This window comes from Gymnoscopelus braueri (assembly GCF_963280865.1).
Source record: "Gymnoscopelus braueri genome assembly, chromosome: 8".
Classification (NCBI taxonomy): Eukaryota; Metazoa; Chordata; class Actinopteri; order Myctophiformes; family Myctophidae; genus Gymnoscopelus; species Gymnoscopelus braueri.
The window spans coordinates 37,601,930-37,623,013 of record NC_137609.1 but is presented as its reverse complement, the minus strand read 5'-3'; the positions used below and the strand labels follow the sequence as shown (position 1 = coordinate 37,623,013).

General features: G+C 41.4%; 1 protein-coding gene across 2 annotated transcripts in view; it reads left to right on the top strand.

The window, feature by feature from the left end:
• Window positions 1-21,084, top strand: part of cadm1a (cell adhesion molecule 1a) — a 348,623-nt gene that overhangs the window by 249,098 nt on the left and 78,441 nt on the right. Inside the window, exon 2 of one of the 2 annotated variants that reach the window (XM_080436283.1) lies at window positions 3,271-3,288. The exons of the other annotated variant lie outside the window; for it this stretch is intronic. Within the exon in view, the coding sequence (XP_080292409.1) occupies window positions 3,271-3,288 (18 nt within the window). The remainder of the gene's footprint in view (window positions 1-3,270; window positions 3,289-21,084) is intronic. 2 annotated transcript variants of the gene reach the window in all.

Sequence of the window (21,084 nt, the reverse complement as noted above, 5' to 3'; positions counted from 1 at the left end):
CAAGGGGATAAAAATATTGCAGCAGTTCTCGTAAAATCAAATAACTAGTGTTTGTTTTGAACAAGTGAGCAACCAGTGGAATATCTTTGCAAGTTTCAGTTCTGGAACACAATGCTTGATTCCCAGCAGGTGGCATATACTCGTGACATAACAGGAGTACAATTAGCCTGAACTCTGTTGAAAGTGTTTTGATTTATACATGAGACAGGGCACTGACACTTGGGCTTTGAGTTTGATGAATGTTCAAAAGAAAGAAAGAAAAACAAATGTACCAGAATACCACTGATATATCTCTATTCAAACTCGGCTTTATGAAAAGGAATACTAATATTAATATTATTAGTATTATAAACAGAGTTAGACCATACAGCTGTAGGTATAGGGACAGATAGGGTTTCATCACTGTTATAATAAAGTATCATGAATTTAAGTGACAGTATTGTTTGGAACCAGAACACACTGTGTCTAATTATTCATAGTGTTCGTTTCTCCACAGTTGATTCACTGCTGTGCCCGTTTAATAAAAGCAAGATGATAGGATTGGTACTATTGCTAATCAGTTTGTAATGTACCACACTCGTCATGTCCAATGTCATGGCCCTTAGGCAGCTGATCACAGATTTAATCAACACATTATTGCTTGCTATACTTGAATTCAGCCTACAGGTTAGAATGTATTATTAGAATGTATCATACGTGTTGAGGTTATGTGTATTGGTGTACAGAATGTGTTTGTGTGTGCATGCTGGTGCGCTTGTGCATGTGTGCTTGTGCACGACGGTTGTCAGCAAATGCATCCATCAAGGTCACGTCCTCTCGCTTTGGTAGATGTCTAATGTATGTTCCAGGCCATTACCCCTGAGTTACAATTGAGGATGATTCGGACAGAGGTGTGTGGTCGGAAATTGTAGCGTGAGATACAGTTTGTCTGCTCATGCAGCCTGAGTCAAGAGATTTGTGTCAAGCCTCCCTGATGAACAGCGATGGAAATACTATAGCACTTTAAGCAGGTTTTCATTGATGGACCAATCAAAGGAAACACTAGTGCAGCATTGTAAATGTGCATGTCATGAAATACAGGAGCTATAAATATATACAGCCATGTGTAATGGTGGGCGCCGTACACGTGAAGAAAGCGAGCTGTTGCAGGTTGTGGTCAGTTCCACAATGACTGAAATGTATGAAACCAGAATCAGGCAAACGTTTGGCTTTGTAAATCTGACAAAAAGAATGTGTCTGCATATTGTTGCTCTTGTGTGTACACACAGTATTATGCAAGCATTTTATGACTTTTGGATGACCTTCGGAGGAAAAAAAGCAAAAATCTAAATATAACTGACATACAGTATAATTAAACAAATAAAAAAATCCAAATTCATCTGATTCGGATACTCCAGATGGCTATACTTTACAATTTGAACATGAAAACAACAACAAAATATTTCATTCCGGGGTGGTTTTAGCTGGGGACCCTCGTAGCCCATGCATAAATCCGGCCTTGGTTTCAGGATTACGCTGCTATACTCTGCAAATCACTGTAGCCTCCACTAGGCTATATATCCACGTCCAAGCCCAGGGGCTTTACTACTCCAGCCAACACAGGCTGGAGTGGATGTCTCAAGATCTTCCATGTATATGCAATGCATACAGTATTTATTTGTTGTTGTTTTTTGTTGGCGTGTGAATGTGGTCCTACAAGAGTGTGCAAGCTCACCAGTGTGCGGGAGAAAATGGCACAGGAGAAGTCAGTCTGGGTGAGCCAAGAATAGAAAACAGTGAGCGGGGGGAGGGGGGGGGGGGGGTTTCTTCGAGCTCCTGCACTCCCTGGCTGAGGCTCAAATGTAAAGAGAGACGTCAGCCTTCATTAAAAGCAGCTCAGGCCCTGGTGAAGCCCTGGTTAATGTCCTTATCATCTCTATAGAGTGGTCCAGCACATTGCATTCACTGTAAATGACTCATGTTTAATGCATCTCCCCAGTCCTTGTCATTTAACCTCACCTCTGGAGGCAGATGGGGAGGGAGGGCCCTGATGGAAGAAGGGAGGGATAAGTAGCAAAGGCTTCCAGGGGCCTCCTGAGGGGCCAAAATGTCCATGTGGGTATTCTTAGCCTCTGAATCTCTGAATTTACTTGACGTGGAGCGTTGCTTGTCTGGATTCTTGTTGCACCAGAATCAGTAGCTCTCTCGTGCACATCGAACCCTGTTTGGCCCTGGACTGCGTAAGCAGGGCATAACCGAAGCCATGCAGAGTGGAGGTTGATAAAACAGGTTAACTGGTTATTGTTTCCTATCTTACTCCTGCATGGGTGCTGATTGGATCCTCCAAGCAAAAGGGTTTGTTGTTCGCCCAGTATAGGCAGTGTTAGTCGGTTCTCTATACCCCCTGCCCTCTGCATACAAGACCTTTAGGAGGAAGGTTTGACCACAGCAAAGTATGCTATTTTGGATGTGACACGTGCCAACAGGTGCTTTAGTTCAGTATTGTCATGGTGACATGTTTTTACCCAATGATGCTGGAAAGATGCACTGTTGCTGGTATGAGAGACAGATGAGGACAGAGACATTCTATCCTCCAAACATCACTACACACACTCTCACTCTCTCTCTCTCTCTCTCTCTGTCTCTCTCTCTCTCTCTCTCTCTCTCTCTCTCTCTCTCTCTCTCTCTCTCTCTCTCTCTCTCTCTCTCTCTCTTTTCTCCTTCTCCCTTTCTTTCTTTGTCTGTCCCGCTCTGCAAACATTCGAGAAGATGCCATTTATTTATACACATTTATTTGCTTTTTATAAGTAAGCATGCCTCAAAGCCTGTTTGGCTTAAGAAATTTAACTCTTGTGGCTGTCAGGCTGTGAAGCTCATTTGTCATGGGGAAATATTGATGGCAGATGAAAATATAGATCTGTGATGTCATTTATTGATGTTCTACCCCTGCAAATATTATTTTATCATTCTACAACCATTGCAAAATCTTGTCTTTACACTGGGGGAAAAAAGACATTTAGGGTCATCTTCTTTGTACATCAATTGCCACAATGGCATAATGATTGTTATTGCTTATATGAAAAGAAAAATAACAACAAGGAGCCATTTTCCTCCTGGGAGACGTGAATGTCTTGTTGCATTTACTTCCCGGCGCTGTTCTAGTGAGCACTGTAATGCAATGGCAACTGGTGTCTACACACTGACTGCTTTGAATGCTAATCACTCTTTCTTTTTCTCTCCTTCTGCCCTTCCCACCTCCCTTCTCCTCTTGCTCCTCCTTCTCTGACACAGGTGTCGCCCAATTCCCAGGTAAGCCCTCCCCACTTCTCCTGTTACTTTTGCCATCCCTCACGCCCTTTCTTTAGTCTTGCATTGAATCTGCTGTCTCTTGTCTTTATAGAGAGGCTGCCTCTCAGCATTTGCTTTTTTTATGTGCTGCCTACTAACTGTTTGTCCATAGTATTTATTTGTCTCAATTGTCTCTACATCCCTGCTGCTTCTCTTACAGGTAGTTAGTCTTGCTCAAGCATCTACACCACAGTTTATTCAATTCAAGATACTGTAGCATGATGCTGTCGTCTTCACAGTCTGATTCGAACAGTTTAAATTCCCCACAAAAGTTGCTGTGTGGAGTGAACATGAATGCACTGTGGATCTGACCGTCATCACTGTTCTCCAGTTTACAGTAGCTGTGGTTTCCACATCCTTTGCTTTACTCAGCAAAACAACCCAGCAAAACTACCCAAATACTTAATTGATTTGATCTTCATTTCTTGCTTCTGGGATTCCCCTGCACCATCAAACCCTCTTGAGCTATGTGTGCAGATTTGAATCAAGCCCTGTCCACTGATCTCACTGATAAAGTTTTGTCTGCCCAGCGGGGGTTGTTCTCTGAACATTTCTTCCACTCCTCATTTTATGCATCAGTGCTCGTAGCCTCAAAGTCACCATAATGCTTGCATTTCAGCATGCATATATTTACACACATGTTTTGCTTCCCCATGTTACCATTATACTACACTTCACTACATGCAATGTGAATAAAATATTAAATTAGGCCCCTCCCGCTAATTTTGGAAGCCAGTTACAGCCAAACTGTATGGAATGCAATTTGAACACACGCACGCACGTGCGCGAGCACACACACACACACACACACACACACACACACACACACACACACACACACACACACACACACACACACACACACACACACACACACACACACACACACACACACACACACACACACACACACACACACACAAAAGACACCAGCACAGACACCGGCTTTCTAAATGCTTCACTAGAGGGGATTTTTACACTTTGGGGGGGATACTTGTGAGCTTAACATTCTACATTGTTCATCTCAAATTGCATTTTGGGTGGCCAGCGGTGGCCTGTGGACATGAATAACATGCTCCTCATTAAGAAAAATCATTGTGAATAGAGCTGTTACAATTGTCATATCACTGGACCAAGTAAACCAAAGCCCTAATTTTTGGGGCTCCTGTTTCGGCTAAACAACTTGACTTGATAACACATGAGGGAGTTAAGAGTGGTGAAAGGCTGACCTTTTGTATGACTTCCTCTGACAGATTTGAGCTTTTAGCCACTAAGCTATCAAAACTAGAGCTGAGATAGTTTGCTGTCCAACTGTTGGTTAATTCATGTAACATCCAATTAGCTGTGATCTCTGCTGCACATCAGAAAACTATTGCATATGTATATTTAGCAGCAGATGGTTGATACATAGTTTCAGACAGCCAAACAAAGGATTCAATAATACTAGCAGGTAAAAGTGTAAAAGATAAAGGCATTGAACAATGTGGTGCTTCATTAAGGAAATGGAGAGCATTTTGCTTCAGGATGGCACCGTATATTGTGTTAATGATGCATTTTAGCTAAACAACGACATCATAAATTCATGAATTCCTTTGATGAATATTGTAGATGTTTGTATAGATGCATTACCAGGTGTCTAAATGACACTGTTTCTGTCTCTTAGCTAAGAAAAAGATTGCATCGTATTTACATTTTTTGTTTAGCTTCGGTTGGGGTCTTTCAATGTCAAATTGAAGTTTGATTAAAGAGATATTTCACTTTCAAACATGTTTGGGGTAATTTTAACGTCTACTCAGGCTTTTGTGAGCACCCCAGATAGTTGCTTGATTTAGTGTTTAGATATTTGATATTCATTTTATCAGACACGCCCCCTTCCTATACAAACCCATTGTAACTTATAGCTCAATTTTAACCATGATAGATTAATCAAAATACCCATCCTTTGTTCTGGTGACTGATATTGTCCTCCTAATACGTGAGGCGGCCGTGTTTTTTCAATTATTTTTTTCATTTATTTTTTTATAATTTTGGGGGAAAATAAAAAAAATTAAATGCAATAAAGAAATGCAATAACATTTATGAAAAAAAATATCGAAAAAACATGGCCCACCACACATTGGGAGGCCCCATGAGTCACAAGAACCAAAACTGTCCGGAGTGCCCACAAAAGCCTGAGTAGACGTTAAAATAACCCCAAACATGTTTGAAAGTGAGATTTTTTTGGACCGCAGTGTTTCCAAACCTTTGTTGACTTTTAGCAGTTTGATTTTAAAGGTCTGTAAATGGAGTGCTTATTTCATGCAATTGAATTTGCATTAATGTACTGTTTGTGTCATAAGTACATTATGTGGCAATAAAGCAATGTAATTATTTGTCAAAACAAGGATTTTAACACATTAACACATTTTCGGATACTTTAATCGTAATCGTCATGCTCCTCCTGTGTGTGGAAGGACCTTAGTGTGGCTTGAGCTTTATGGCTGGGCGCCACAGCATCACATCAACAGATTGCTTCCTTTATTCTAGCGGGAGCCTCTATTTGTAACCACCAAAACACTGTCTGCTAACCAAATCAGCATGTAAAATTACCCCCTTCATCACTTATCCGACACTGAAACAGAGGCGCGCGTGTGCACACACACAAACACACACACACGCACGCACGCACGCACGCACGCGCGCGCACGCACGCACGCACGCAGGCAGGCAGGCAGGCAGGCAGGCAGGCAGGCAGGCAGGCAGGCAGGCACGCACGCGCACGCATCTCCCGCCAGCCTATACTAGCATTCTGGCTACGCCACTGCGAGAATAGAAAAAAAGTCTGGGATACCGTCGGTCTAATGTTCTTAATTTAGATGACAGACAGGAAGACATAAAATAAATATAACACCCACTTTAGATCAGATTATTTGAAGCATTACCCGTGTCTCATTCCGGTAAAGAAATAATGGTACTTGCACAGCGTTGCACAGTGTGCACCAGTGAGTTTTCTATTGCCCAACAAGGTGGTGAATGACTTCTAGGTGAGTAAAATGCAAGCCATCTCAAGCTAGCAGCATTACCTAACAATATTACAGTTATGACGTTCAGCTTAACCACTTACTTAAGCCCCTGTTAATTATGGTTGTAGCTGCCCCCACACTCGACAGATACAAGTCCCCCCTCCCCCCTGGACCTCTTGGAAATGGATTTGCCCAGGGTGGGATGTCTGTAAATATCAGTAGCTGATAAGAAATAAACTTGGACCCAAGCTGTTCCCATAGCAACACAATTCCACTGAGAAGGTCTATACGTCCGCTCATTCTGAGAGCTTTCCAGATGAGTGAGTTCAGACCACAGCTGCCTCGCTGACACATTCATCACTTGACTGACACCCCCCCCCTCCCCACACACACGCAATCAGATTGAACAAAAAAAAACACACACACACACACACACACACACACACACACACACACACACACACACACACACACACACCAAAAACAGCAAAACCCCACCACTTGTGTGATCTTGACTCTTGACTCCACACAAACACCATCCAGCCCCGGCTCCCTCATGACCCCCCGTTTTCCTCGTCATTAGCGCCACTGCTAGCAGCAGTCTCCCTCCTGCTCTGTTTACCTCTCTACTTGTTTGTTTTCAATCTCCTCTGAGCAGAATAGTCAGTACAGGGGGTGAGGTTTGCGAGACCCTCTGCAAAAATGTTGGTGTGTGTGTCGCTAATGACCCAGTCCGGCGGCGCTAAGCGTGGTTGGCTGCGGGCGTAGTTGTCCATCCCATGTGACTGTGGCTGACATCTGCCTACTCAAGAGCTTTAAAGATTATTTAATATTATGCATACTATCAACCACACAGACATATGCAACAGCATAGGCTACTTTGATATGTATTCCTTGGCTTAATCCTAATGTAATTCCCACCATAGCATTAAAGATTACAGTGGCGAACAAGTCGTCACTCTGTGAAATAGGTTACATGCTTGGCAGGGGAAAAGAAAAGAAAAGAAAAATATATATCCTAGATTGAAATCTTCCAGTATTTGCACAGGGAACTTTTCCAACAAGTTTTGTGTTTTTGACTATGACTGTAAGAAATAAGACATGGCTTAATTAACCCGTAAAGACCTGAGGCCGATTCTACAAATGCCATTCTACAACATACGGTTTTCGGAAAAACGTATGTTGCTTATGTCAATGGTGCTCAAGATTTTTCATGTCAAGAACCCCCAAAATGATATGTATTTGGTCGCGGACCCCCATCTCAAAATATTTAGTTCCAGGGACCCCCAAAAATGTTCGCTATTAGAACATATATATTCAAAGATTTGCACAAAATGTTCGCGATTTTTCAAAAATAGCAGATCTACAAGCTGTGGCACGAAGTGACACACTATGAGCTTCTATATCTGCTATTTTTGAATTGCCAAAGTACAAAATAATGGTTAAAATCTAAAATGACACAGATATGCTTTCCCGGTTTTAATGGGTTAAACAACGAGGCCACAAAGCTAATTGCCCCAATGAGGATTAACAAAGTTGTTTGAAGTGTGAAGCTGAAGCCGTTCATTATTTGGCTGTAATTGAACGCTACACAGAATGAGAGCTACTGTATACCGTAGCTCCAGAAGCTAGCTAATAGTTTGACATTTAATGTTCAATTTGTTATGTCCCCAATTATTAATACGTCGTAGTCTTTGCGGAGAAGTTATTGCAATATACAGAAAGTGGTGTTTGCCCTTTTTAGAATGATTTAAGTGTATGAATCCTTGAATTGCCCTTTTATTTTGAAAGTGCAAAGGACACTTTTGTAAATGTTTGGGTTATATTCATACCCTGTCATGATGTAACTAGTCCAAAAGTTCATACCCTGTCATGATGTAACTAGTCCAAAAGTTCATACCCTGTCATGATGTAACTAGTCCAAAAGTTCATACCCTGTCATGATGTAACTAGTCCAAAAGTTCATACCCTGTCATTATGTAACTAGTCCAAAAGTTCCAATAATGGGGTTGATTAGAAATTAGGGAGTTTTTGTGATGTTATACAGTATATTGTCAGAAGCTTTGTTTGTGTTTGTTTATGTGCTAAAAGAGTGACTTTGAGAGCTGTTTCATCATACAATGGAAGTCAATGAGACGCAATCTTTGGATTATTAATTTCTAATCAACTGCGTAACAGAGCGATATGTCGCTAACTGGACTAGTTGCATTAAAAGGTACTGTAAGAACACAACCCAGACTTCTACTAAAGTGTCCTTGCACTTGTAGGTTGATTCATGTTTTGTTATATATTGTCACTGTCGGGCGGAAATCTTGTATACCCAAAACCGTTACTTTTCAGGAAAACAAAAGGTTCCAATGGATCCAATGTACTGTAGTTATGATTTAGTCACTTTGTTAATACTTTTCATTTCTTAAATGTTTTATTTCTTAAATGTTTAAAAGAGAGACTTTGGTCATGTCATTATAGGCATAATAGCAGATCTACAAGGTCACAACGTGTCATATTGTGACACCCAGTGAGCTTGTACATTGGCTATTTTCTTCTTTTTTTTAAACGATTTTTTAAAATACATTTTTCTCCCCAATTTAGTTATCATGACAATTCATTCCTCCCCACACACAATTCTGTCTTGTCACGGCTGCTGTATCCTACTGACCCACCTACCAGTGAGGAGCCCCCACCGGGAGGACGTAGAGCCTTCGTCCTACTTCTCCCACCCAACACTCCCTGCTGACAGGTGCCGCCCCAGCCCGTAGGATTACGTGCAGTGCCAATTATCACCCTCCCCCCGCCTGGCTTTCCTCCCCTGAACACGGGCCAATTGTGTCCGTGTGTAGGCGGTCGACAAAGCCGGATGCACCACGGCGGATTTGAACCCATGCCCTCCGTGGTGGTGGGAAGCTACTGTACCACTGCGCCACCCGAGCGCCCCGTAGATCGGCTCTTTTCAATATTTTTGCAGACGCTGACATATGATGACAGCATTAAAATGTAAATTATTCATGACAAAAAACAAAAAAACATATGTCAGCTGAATAATATGACCCAATGTGACCAGGATCAACTAAATGCCAAAAGAACTCCCCAGAAATACTTTTGGTCAACAATGACGTAATCACAGATTCAGAATCTTCAAATGCTTGTCCATATCATTCACCTTTCCCCTGGGGGAACAGTTTGCACAAGTTAAATGCATCAATCTGGTGCACTTTGAGGGCCTGAGGTCAACTATTTTGGATCCGAGCTGGGATGTACCTTCCAGATAGCTTTCAGTCACATTCTATTACCCAAATTGACTTTTACAGCATACTGCAAACATTACATTTAATGTATTTTGTATTGTACTGCTGAGACAATGCTGTGGAAGAAATGGATTAGAATTTTTTTAAATCTATGGCTCTTGCTAATTTTTCATATCATATCATGAAATTGGACATGTTGAAAAAAAAAACACTGGCTGATAATTTAGCAGTCTGATGAAATCAGGATAATGTGGACACTGGTTCTTTATCCTTTAGAATAGTTTTGCCTGAATAGAGAAGAGTAACACACACTATTTCCTACTTCTTATCCCAAATGTTTGTACGTTTTAACTTAAGCGTTGAAAAATAGGACAAAGTGTGTCACACACTTAATGGTTTGAGGTGCTTTTCAGCATTTTGTAGCTTGATGCAAGCATTATCTCCCCCTCTCACATAGCTGCACGCTCCAGCAGCGAGCACCGAGGGTGAACGTGAATGAATAATAGATGTCAAGTGCTCACGATGCAACTGATATCCGGTGCGTTTAAGAAATGCTGATATTTTTCACCCGATTTTAACGTTTAGTGTCAACGTCTGTCCATTAATAATTCACTTGTTAGCTTTTATTGTACTCTTATTGCACATTGTCAGTTGTCCCTCGTGCACTCTCTGCTGTGTTTATCTGGGTTGAGCCCCGCCCTTTGTGAAACAGCAGAGGAGGAGAGGAGACCAAATTGCACAATAAATGACAACAGTGCAGTACAGACAAATTATGGAAATTGACATCATTCTTTTTATTAACACATCGAGTGCCATAAACGGTCCGGACCGTTTTTGAGGATCCAAACGAGAAGTGCCGAAAACGGTCCGGACCGTTTTTGACCCAATTCTATTTTTATACGAGTGGCCCACGTGGGGCGCTAAAACGAAACTTTGACATCACCCAAGGAGTTTCTGAGAAGAAGAGGCTGGATGTGGCTCCATGTCAAAAATCCTTCCGGTCGGCGTTTTCAATGTTATCTCCTTGACTAAAAGCTTAATATCTCCATTTCTTTTTAACGTGGTGGAAACGAGCCGTTTTCGATCGGCGATCACGCTGCAATGGAGGATCGTGTTGGAAATATTATTGTTCCAGGCGTTAGTCGGGACCCTCCGCCGTCTCGCACGCACGCTTTGTTTACATGCACTTCCGCGTCGGGGCTTCTACAGCACGAAACGTATAACGTAAGTGGATGGAAGAAATGCAGGCACTCAACGTATAATATTTTAATAAACCTCTGGCACCCAATGTGTTAACACATTGATTGCCTAGATCGAGTCAACTCGTTTTTAGAATCCATCGCTTGATTGCCTAGATCGAGTTAACTCGTTTTTACATTTTTGGGGGAAAATTCCACAAGGGGCGACCTAACACAGCTTTGGAATGATCGATCGTCTCTCAGAGAAGAACAATGTGGATGTGACGTCATTCCAAAAAACGTCACTTCCATCCGCCCCAATGATGGGATTTTCAGAAAAACGGCTGTAACTCAGTTTCTTTTTTTTCCATTGAAAACCACCCGTTTTCAGCGGACCAAAGCTCCAAAATGGCGGATCGCGGTTGGAAACTTGTTGTTCCCATGGATACACAGATCCTTCCGTCTACTCACAGGAAACTTTTTCCGTGTGTTTTTTTTACACAATGTCGGTTCCACGGCGTTTCAAATATCATCGGATTGAGGTAATTATACGCCGGCACGGGGATAGAAAACTATGTTTAATATCTTGGCAGTCAATGTGTTAATACATCAAATTTCTTTTTTAAATAAATTGTGAGAAATTATGAGACACTGACTATCTTTTTAAAATTAGAGTAGCCAATCATTTTTTACCCCCTTTTTTCTCCTCAATTTGGTCATCATGCCAATGAATTCCTCCCCACACACACATTTCTGTGTTATCACTGCTGTCATATCGTACTGACTCACCTCCGTCCTACTGCTCCCGCCAAACACTCCCTGCTGATAGGTGCCGCGCCATCCCTCCCCAGAACACGGGCCAATAATGTTCGCATAGACGCCCGACAAAGCTGGTTGCACCACGGTGGATTCGAACCCACAACCTCAGTGGTGGTGGGCAGGTTCTTTACCACTGCGCCACCCGAGCCCTGAGACTGTGACTTCCTAATTAAACAAATTAGACTATGGTGGACCACCACAGTACAGTTAATTAATAGGAAATTCTTAAGGAAAAGGTTTATCAGAGCTTAGCAAGTACACAATAGAATAAAATAAAACTTGAACCGCTTGTCCATGTCTTCTGAGTAACCTCTGATGTGACCCGTGCAAGAGAGACAATCTGTGAACATGCAGAGGTGTAGTGACATCTACAGCAATACCATTGAAATGAAATGGGGACAGCAACACAAATCTCCTTTGCAGCAATACCGCTTAACAGTCAAGACACAGCAATATTCCATGATTTGAAAGCTCCTGGGCAGCTAATCTGTGACAACTGCAAGCCTTAGAATTAGGCTTCAGTTTGCAGAGGGAAGACATTGTTTGAACAACTATCTACAGGATTCATAAATGTTAATCAAGTTTATACAGAGGCTCAACGGGGGAAATAGAGGGCTGGGAAAACGAGAGGGCTGAGACATTTAGGTTTGGAAATAAATATTTTGCGGATGTAATTATCTGTTGTGACAAGAAAATCACCTTTCAATTTTGAGAGCTGTGTGGATCACTCCAGACACCCAGACACACACAGGTGCAATTTCATTACAGGAAAGCAGTTATCATTAAGTTTATTCTGGACACTGCGATGATGACTCATACATTGTGTGTGTGTGTGTGTGTGTGTGTGTGTGTGTGTGTGTGTGTGTGTGTGTGTGTGTGTGTGTGTGTGTGTGTGTGTGTGTGTGTGTGTGTGTGTGTGTGTGTGTGTGTGTGTGTGTGTGTGTGTGCGTGCGTGCGTGCGTGCGTGCGTGCGTGCGTGCGCGCGCGCGCGCGCGCGCGCAACTGTGCTGTGTTCAGAAAATTATAGACCTAGCTCACAATTATGTTCTGAACTTGAATGACAGTGGAGCGTGTTACTGCAGGAGTCTAGTATAAGTCTGGCTGATGGAGCTGCACCATGTAGCTCTATGAGGTCTACTAGGTTCTATCTAGCGTTAGTCTGGTTGATAGGGCTACTCTGTATGACTCCATCAGGAGTCTATCTGGTTGATAAAGCTACACTACGTGGCTCTATCAAAGCTTCTGATGTGCTAAGTAGAGTACATTTAAGAAGCCATCACTTCCATGTTTAATTTTGATAAAATAAATCGCAGTTTATTGATCGTGGCTTGTTCTCGCATAAGAACATACTGCATGATTTGTATTCTTCTTCGTTTTCTGGTGGACATGAGTCTTCTTATATAACAAGCTTCTCTGTGTTGATTAAAACAGCCTTCATGTGCATTAGTGATGTGAGCAGTGTACATTAATTACAAATGTATTTTAATATGCTACAATACTTCTGTCAAAAGTCTCATGAGAGGATTTCAATTGATCCGACAGCATTGGTTATATTGAGATGGTTTAATCTGAGGTATTTTATTTAATGTCCATATTGTTGGATCTGTGGAAATAACACTTTTGCATATTACACAAGTTTAAATATTGAATAATCTACTCAAATAGCAGTTTTAGGATCACAAAAAACGTAATTGTCATTTACGTATTAATTAATGTATGACACATCATTTGAAATCTTTACAATCTACATTTTCATAATGTGTCAAACTTAGCGACACATTCTATCTGATTCTGTCACACATGCACGCACGCACGCACGGACACACAGCTTATGGTTAGCCCTAGCCTGGCTCCAGACCATAGACCCCACCCACTCACTGAGTGGACTGCCTCTCTTGTGTCATACAATATTTGAAAACCACAAATAAAAGTGTATTTATTAAATATAGCATATCAAATAATTAAATATTCAAATATGTTTGGACACATAATCAAATGTTTTATGGTCATGATTCATCAGGAGCCTGGGTGGCTTGGTTCCAGGCTTACAATAATTTATATAAATAATGTTGGGGAAATTAATGGGGTTTCTATCTGTGGCACCACAAAATGGCCGCCACTGCTGTGCCCTATAGGAAGACATTCTGGGTCGAAAACAATTGGCTAGGGGGCACGGTGGCGCAGTCGGTAGCGCTGTCGCCTCACAACTAGAAGGTCCTGGGTTCGATTCCCGCCGGGGACGCTGTGGGGGCTGGGGGCGCGTTCTCTCCTCCACGTCATCAGTGCCCTACCCACTGGGGTAGGCAAAAGGGCCTTTCTGTGTGGAGTTTGCATGTTCTCCCCGTGTACCCTCACAAAAAACATGCAGTAATCCTGGTCTCTATACTGCCTCCCCCTGGTCAGCCGGGGTGCCTGATGGAGGGGAAAGGAACTGGTTGGAATAACGTGTTCCTTCCACGCGCTACGTCCTCCCGGGGAAACTCCCCCCTGTCAGGTGATAAGAAGCAGCCTGCTAACTCCTCATGCGTTGAAGGAAGCATGAGCTCAGTTTGGGGCTTTCCCCAGGCTGGCAGAGGGAGAGTAGCACCCAGGATTACAAGCTTAGAAAAAAATAGGGTTAAAAAATCATGGGATGAAAAAAAGAAAACAACCGACTACCAACTACCAGCCAATTGGAATGCATGGGCAGGCCAACATACAGCAGCTGGTTTGTGAGAAGCAAGTGACAGGCAAGCAGAGTAAACCCCTGGATGTTTATGGTTGAATAGACCCCTTAACAGACGATGTCACACTGATAAGAACCAGTATGCGCGCAACCAGTATGCGCGCAACCAGTATGCGCGCAATGAAACCCATTATGTCAGGTCTCGCTAGGACGTGCCTCACTAGCCAACACACAAGAGGGGGTTGGGGTGTGCTGAAACCAGCGTACCCCGAAACAACAGGTTGGGAATTGATTGCGTGAAACAATCACCTGTGCGTCCAGTCTCAATGTTAGTAAACAAATAATTGGTCTATAGAACATTAGGACATATTGGAGACTTTTACAAAACTTTCCCTTTGGGTAGATATCCATAACCATTTTGAAGTCTTTTATGTGGCTTATCAGTGTAATGAATGCTGGCCTGTAGTGAGAGAGCAAATTAACAATTATGTAAATGTGGCCAATGGCTTCCATTATTTCAGTAGCATTAGAAATAGTCCCCATAATTTTCCATATAGTGACATACTGTATGCAGTATTTTATGACAGATAATACAAAGCAATAAATAAACTAACATGTTTTGATCAGCAGCACTAAAACTGTCACTAAGGTGCAATATAATATAGGCTGCCATCTGTCACTAAAGAAAACGATTTGCAACTCTCAGTAAAGCTGTGTGAAAATGGGGACTATTAAAAAAAAATCTGCTCATGTGAAATTTCTTCATGTTCGCTGAACTTTCACCAAAAACTGTAGATGTAAGTAATTACTATTGATGATGGTACTTTTGATGGTACAATTTCATTAAAGGTAGGGTAAGTGATATTTTTTGGTTAAAACAAAAAGTATTTTGTTAAAAGGTTAAAATACTATATTCTGATAGTAATCATTGCTATAGAGTGTTTTTTCAGTAACAGATGTCTCCCTGTCTCTCCAGCTGTTTAATAAACAGAAAATACATTTTTCGGTAGGTGTCAAAATCTCAGCCAATCAGGAGAAAGTACCCATTTTTAAGCTTAATTTGTATAGTGTTCCAGTTCCAATTTTGCCTGCTCATTTCTTAGTGTCATCACTTCCAATTTCACTTGTTTAATCTGTATCCTGATTGAGTTCTCTGTCCTGATTGGATAAAATTGGAAATGAAACTGAAACTGAAACGAAAATGCATTTTCTGTTTAATAAAGAGGTGGAGAGACAAGGAGACTCCCTATACTGAACAAAACTCTATAGCAATGGGTACTATCAGAATATAGAGCTATTTAACAATTATTTTAACCAACGCAAATCACTTACCCTACCTTTAAAGTAATACAAGTATTACTTATATTACTATATTTTTGACCTTCACTGGTATATTTTTCACAACAACCTTTACACATAAAGTGGTTTTGACAAAACACAATTTTCACATGTCTTTGCCCCCAACACTCACCGCAAAATGACACAGTGACAGGAAATGCACCAGAAATGTAATGCATTCAGTTTCTTACAACGTTGTTGTTGTGTTCCAAAATATCCTTGGTGCTAGCACCCTGCAGCATTCGGTTTGGAGCGGTACAAATGGAGCTATCAGTGGTGTGCACGCACGCGCGCGCGTGTACGTGTGTGTGTGTGTGTGTGTGTGCGTGTGCGCACACTTTGTGTTTACCAAGACCAGGATAGGCTGACACTGAAACAGGTTGTGGATTGTAAACCCTGCTCCATATCAGCACGCCGCAGGAGAGCAGGAGATGGATTTGACAAGTGTCTGATTGAGACCTAAAGGTAGAAATAGCACCTTAACTGGAAGAAGCATTGGGGCTTTCTCTGTTGTCCCAGGCTGTGTATGTGGTCTGTTAGGGGGCGGTTCAACTCTGCATAAGATAAGATAAGATCAAATAAGATCAGATTAATGGTAGACTCCTTGGAGTAGCGTTGGAACGTGCACATTAAATTACAGAAATAACACATTATATATGTGTGCGTGTGTGCGTGCGTGCGTGCGTGCGTGCGGGCATACTCGTAATTTGTGGCACCCATGTTTGAGTCAGTCAAAAGTCTGGTCTCGCCAAAGTAGGGCACACTCTAGAATCAGACACATTTCTGGCATCAGGGTTGGCATCATTACCATGCTCAAAAGTCCATTCAGTAATGGCTTGCTCAAATGGGAACACTAATAATGAAGCTAATCATTCAACATGGAGTGGACCTATCCATGGCCGGATTGTGATTTCATGTTGTTGTTGGTTGACTAATGGATGCTCGTTGTAGCAGGCGTATGGATGTATGGATTATAATCCAATCGCCCATGATGAATATTAATAACAAGGGTGCCATTGTTTCCTGTGGTTTGGCACTTAAACCTGACTTATAAAACCCGTTCCAAGCGGGATCCCACAGCATGGAGTGGACAGATCATGGAAGTGAGCATGACCTTTTTCTAGGCTGTCATCTGGCTGTCCCTTCATGCTCCACGGGTGGCTGAACTTCTGCTACAGCATCAGTGTGGGCTGGCGGCAGCTAGGCTATGCAAAATTCATACAGTGCACCCACCACACCACATTCAATTTCATTATTCAGAAATCAAGCCTTTGCAGTCGGTGACACAAACGCACATACACAGGTCTGCAATCAAACTCTCAGACATCCAACACAATCAGACAGGATGAAGTGCAATCAGACACTCAGGGAAACAACAACTTTCTCCCCCTCCTCTCTCCTGTGATTTTTCTGTTTCTGTTTCACCCACAAACATGCACACATACACGTGCACTTGCTCTGACCAAATTCACTATGTGTTATGTTAATCAGCAGGCACTGCAACAACACATTAAGAAGTAAATGAGTGTATGCCGTTCACAAGCCACATGCATTACATGGACCCACAGAACACCAGAGGGAAATCATTTCAGGGAAAACACAGTTATCCATTATTATATGTTACTTTGTTTTTACAAGTTACACAAAGCCTTTATTCAATATAAGATAGGCTGCTAGCACAATGGTAGAGTAATGGTTTTAATAAATTAGGCCGTCAGCCACTGTGTTTGTAAAATGGAATAATTGTAATGTTCAGAAATGAATTCTACCGAGTGTCAGATGGTGAGAAATAAAGAGGGGCACATGAAAAGACCATTGTACAAGCAGCACATTTGAATTCGTATTTCCCTTTGTCTCTTTTGCTTTCAATCTCAAGTACAAGATATTAGTTATGCACAAAACACAATCTGACAAAGCCTCATCTAGAGAGCTGAATAATAATGTGATTTGCTTGGTGACAATTGTTCTGTAGAATGTACTGTATCTTGTGTTACCTTTTCACAAGTATTAGAATTCAGGTCTAGAATGCAGACACTCTTATCCAGATGACTTAAAGAAATGCAAGGTCAGAGTAAGCAATATGAACCTACTGTAGGAAGTGTTTGAGGAATTGGAGTGCTAAGAAAACAACTATGTGGTACAAAGTACTGCAACTATAAATCAAACCTATCTACTGTATATAAAATATTTAGCCATTTTGAACGAGTAAGCAAAATATCTACAGTAAAAACAGATGTTGCAATGTCTGTATTGTCTAATGCAAAGCTTGAATTATTTGCCTTTGTGACATAGTCTAATATGCACACCTTTCCTTGTGAAATAAATGCTATCTTGGCACTTTTAGCTCTGGCAGTTGAACAGGACCTCAGGGTAGCTCTTTGGAATGTTGTCATCTTTTTTCTTTCTTTTCTTTTTTTTTTTACATAGGTAGACAAAGGTAGAAATGTACTTATTCCTTCCACAGGCTTAGACATGGTGACATCAATAATGGCATTTAAATGCAGACATTAAATGGCTTGTTATGTTTTACATCATGACAATGACTGTGATTATCATGTGAAGCCAGGTATCTCAAACATCTCAAATTCAAAATATCAAAATCAAACCCTTCAGAGGGACAAATACTTTTCCCCCCCCAGATTGTCAAATCTGTCCATGGTGTCCCATACTGGGCAGTCATTGTCTCTGCTTTGTCAGTGCTTTCGAGTGTGTACATGCGTGTTTACAGTACAGTACAGTACAGTACTTCCCGGACCGAATACAAGATATCCCTGCTAACTCATCAGTGCATCCACAGCAACTCTCCTTCCTACCTCAAGCAATTAGTTTCCCCATAACCCTCGGCTCGCAACCTCCGCTCTTCAAACACTAACCTCCTCAATACCCCCAAGACCAACCTGCGTACATATGGGTGAACGGGCCTTCTGCTCAGCCGCCCCCAAACTGTGGAATGCCTTGCCCACCTGAGAGCACCACAGTCGGTTGATTCTTTTAAGAGAGGACTAAAGACCTACGTTTTTAACAAAGCATTTTTTTAGCTACACTGGTTTTACCTCTAGGCTTTATGCCCTCATGTTTTTTTCACTTTTATAGTGGTGTGATTAACACATTCACTGCCAGGTACTATGTACCTGTTTTTTTTAGAAGCTGCCAGGGTTATTTCGATTTTTCTAACCTTTTTAAGTAGTCACAACATATTTTCCGTAATCCCCGGCCTCATGGTGATCCCCTCATTACACACACAGGAGTCTCGTAGGAATCGTGGGGAAAAAAAATTCGATTGCGGTAATCCGTTCCATAATTGCAGCCAGTTGAAAATAGCATGTTTCGCCAAAAATACATAGTAAAAAAAAAAAGTACACAGGAGCCGAGATACAGCATTTTAAAGTAATAAGTTAACCAGGAAGTGGATAGGAGTCTAAAGATCTTCGAACAATTGGATTTACGTCATTGGGAGTGAACTGTTGAATTGTAAAAACTTAGATCTACGTTTTTGGCAGGGAATGTGTTAAGATTTACACAAATGTGAAGTGCATTATAAATAAAATCCATTATTATTATTATTATTATTATTATTACATGCAAAAGAAAACGATAGAGGGAGTGTTGACAAGAGGAGTGTTGACAGGTGACACTTGCATTGCAATCAATTGTATAGAAAACAATCCGACTGCTAAACAATTTCTTAGTAGCTGTTTTATGAAGCCATTCAAACGCTGATAACAAAATGAGTAGCTTGTTTAGTTTTTCCCTTCTCAATCCCAGGAATATAAATATCAGTATGTCAATATTATGTTTATTCCTGGCCTAGTTTAGCCTTGTGTAGGAAACATTATTCCCTGTTTTCAGAGAATGCAAATATCAGTGTGTCAATATTGTGATTATTCCTGGCCTAGTTTAGCCTTGTGTAGGCATTATTCCCTGTTTCCAGAGAATGTAGATATCAGTATGTCAATATGGCCTAGTTTAGCCTGCCTTTTTAATGCTTTGTAGTGAATTATCTCACAATTGATGGAAACTAATAGTGAGTGAGTTTGTTTGTTTGTTTATTTATTTTCAAAGCAGTTGGCGTAGGTTTGTTAGCGCTGGTTTTCTCTGCCGTTCAAGCCCTACATTGAATTTAGATTTCCCCACAAGTATCAGTAGATGGAGATCTCTGTCCGTTTGGCTGTATGCAAGACTAATTGTGCTTCTGCAACAGTGCTAACAGTGCTTCTGCTATCACAGAAGCAGAAGGCTCTATTTTCACAGCATCATAATGTTAATTTCTGTTTATGAAGATCCCTTGTAGACATAAATGCATCCCTTTGAAAATTGTTGTTTTTGTGACATCGGCATGCATTTGCAGTGTAGTCTAGACTAGAGCCCAACCCCACAATCCTACCACTCCACAGCACTTGTCAGAGTTGTTTATTTACCATCGCAAGAACAATCAAGCAGTTTCCAAGACGCTCACAATTTAAACATCCTCTATCCTCTCCACCTCTGCCTTGCTCACCGATACAGAAAGGAAATATATTTTTGTTTCAAGGTGAAAAGAAGAAAACTAAAAGAAACAAGAAAAGGGACAAAATATGTATTAGATACAGGACAGATTATGTATAGTGAGTAGTCTGAAACGCATGTTCTCAAAAGTATTCTCAATTACATTTACACACGTACACACTTACTGTACACACTTCCATGCAGGAGTAGATGCATGGAATGCACTCTCGGTTATGGAGGTCTGTGGCCTAATGCAGTGGTTCCAAAACTGGGGGTCGGGATCCCCAGGGGGGTCCCCAGATGTTTTCTAACTTAACAGTAAACAAACCAACGTACAGTATAAGTGTATACAGGGTATCTGCACATTTCTAAAGTGACAATTTGAGGACTTTTCAATGCCAAATTGACAAATATTACGTAAGAAAGGCAACCATTGTGAAAATAGCCGATCTACAAGCTTGTAGTTTTTTCTATTTTCACAATATCTGTGGAACCGAGTCAAACTAAATGTAATGTCAACTCCTACAATTCCAAGTGCTTGTCAGGGTGGATATCAACTGAACGCTGCATACACAGATTAGGGTGGGGGGGTCCCCAGTTCAAATATGATTATTTTGGCGGGGTCGTGGCCTGAAAAGTTTGGGACCCCTTGGCCTAATGCATTATAAACTGTGAGTCCTTGAAATGAAAAAGTTTGAGAATCACTGCTGTACACATTGACAAACTGGTTGCTTTTGGGTATGTCGACTAGTGTGGTGATTAGGGTGTGTTAGTGGGACTACCACTAGCTGTTTTTTATTACCATGCCTACCTTTGGTAGGGCTACCATGCCTCCTTTGGCCAAATGGAAATGGCAATCTTAATCAATACTTGACTAAGCAATATAACAGTGCTTCACAAGAACATTGTTGGTGTAACTAAGATATTCACTGAAGAAAAAAAAAAGAAAAGGAAAAGAAAGCTCTTAACACTTCATGAGTTTCACTTTCACTTCACCAGACATTTCCTTGTTATGCTGACAGTTG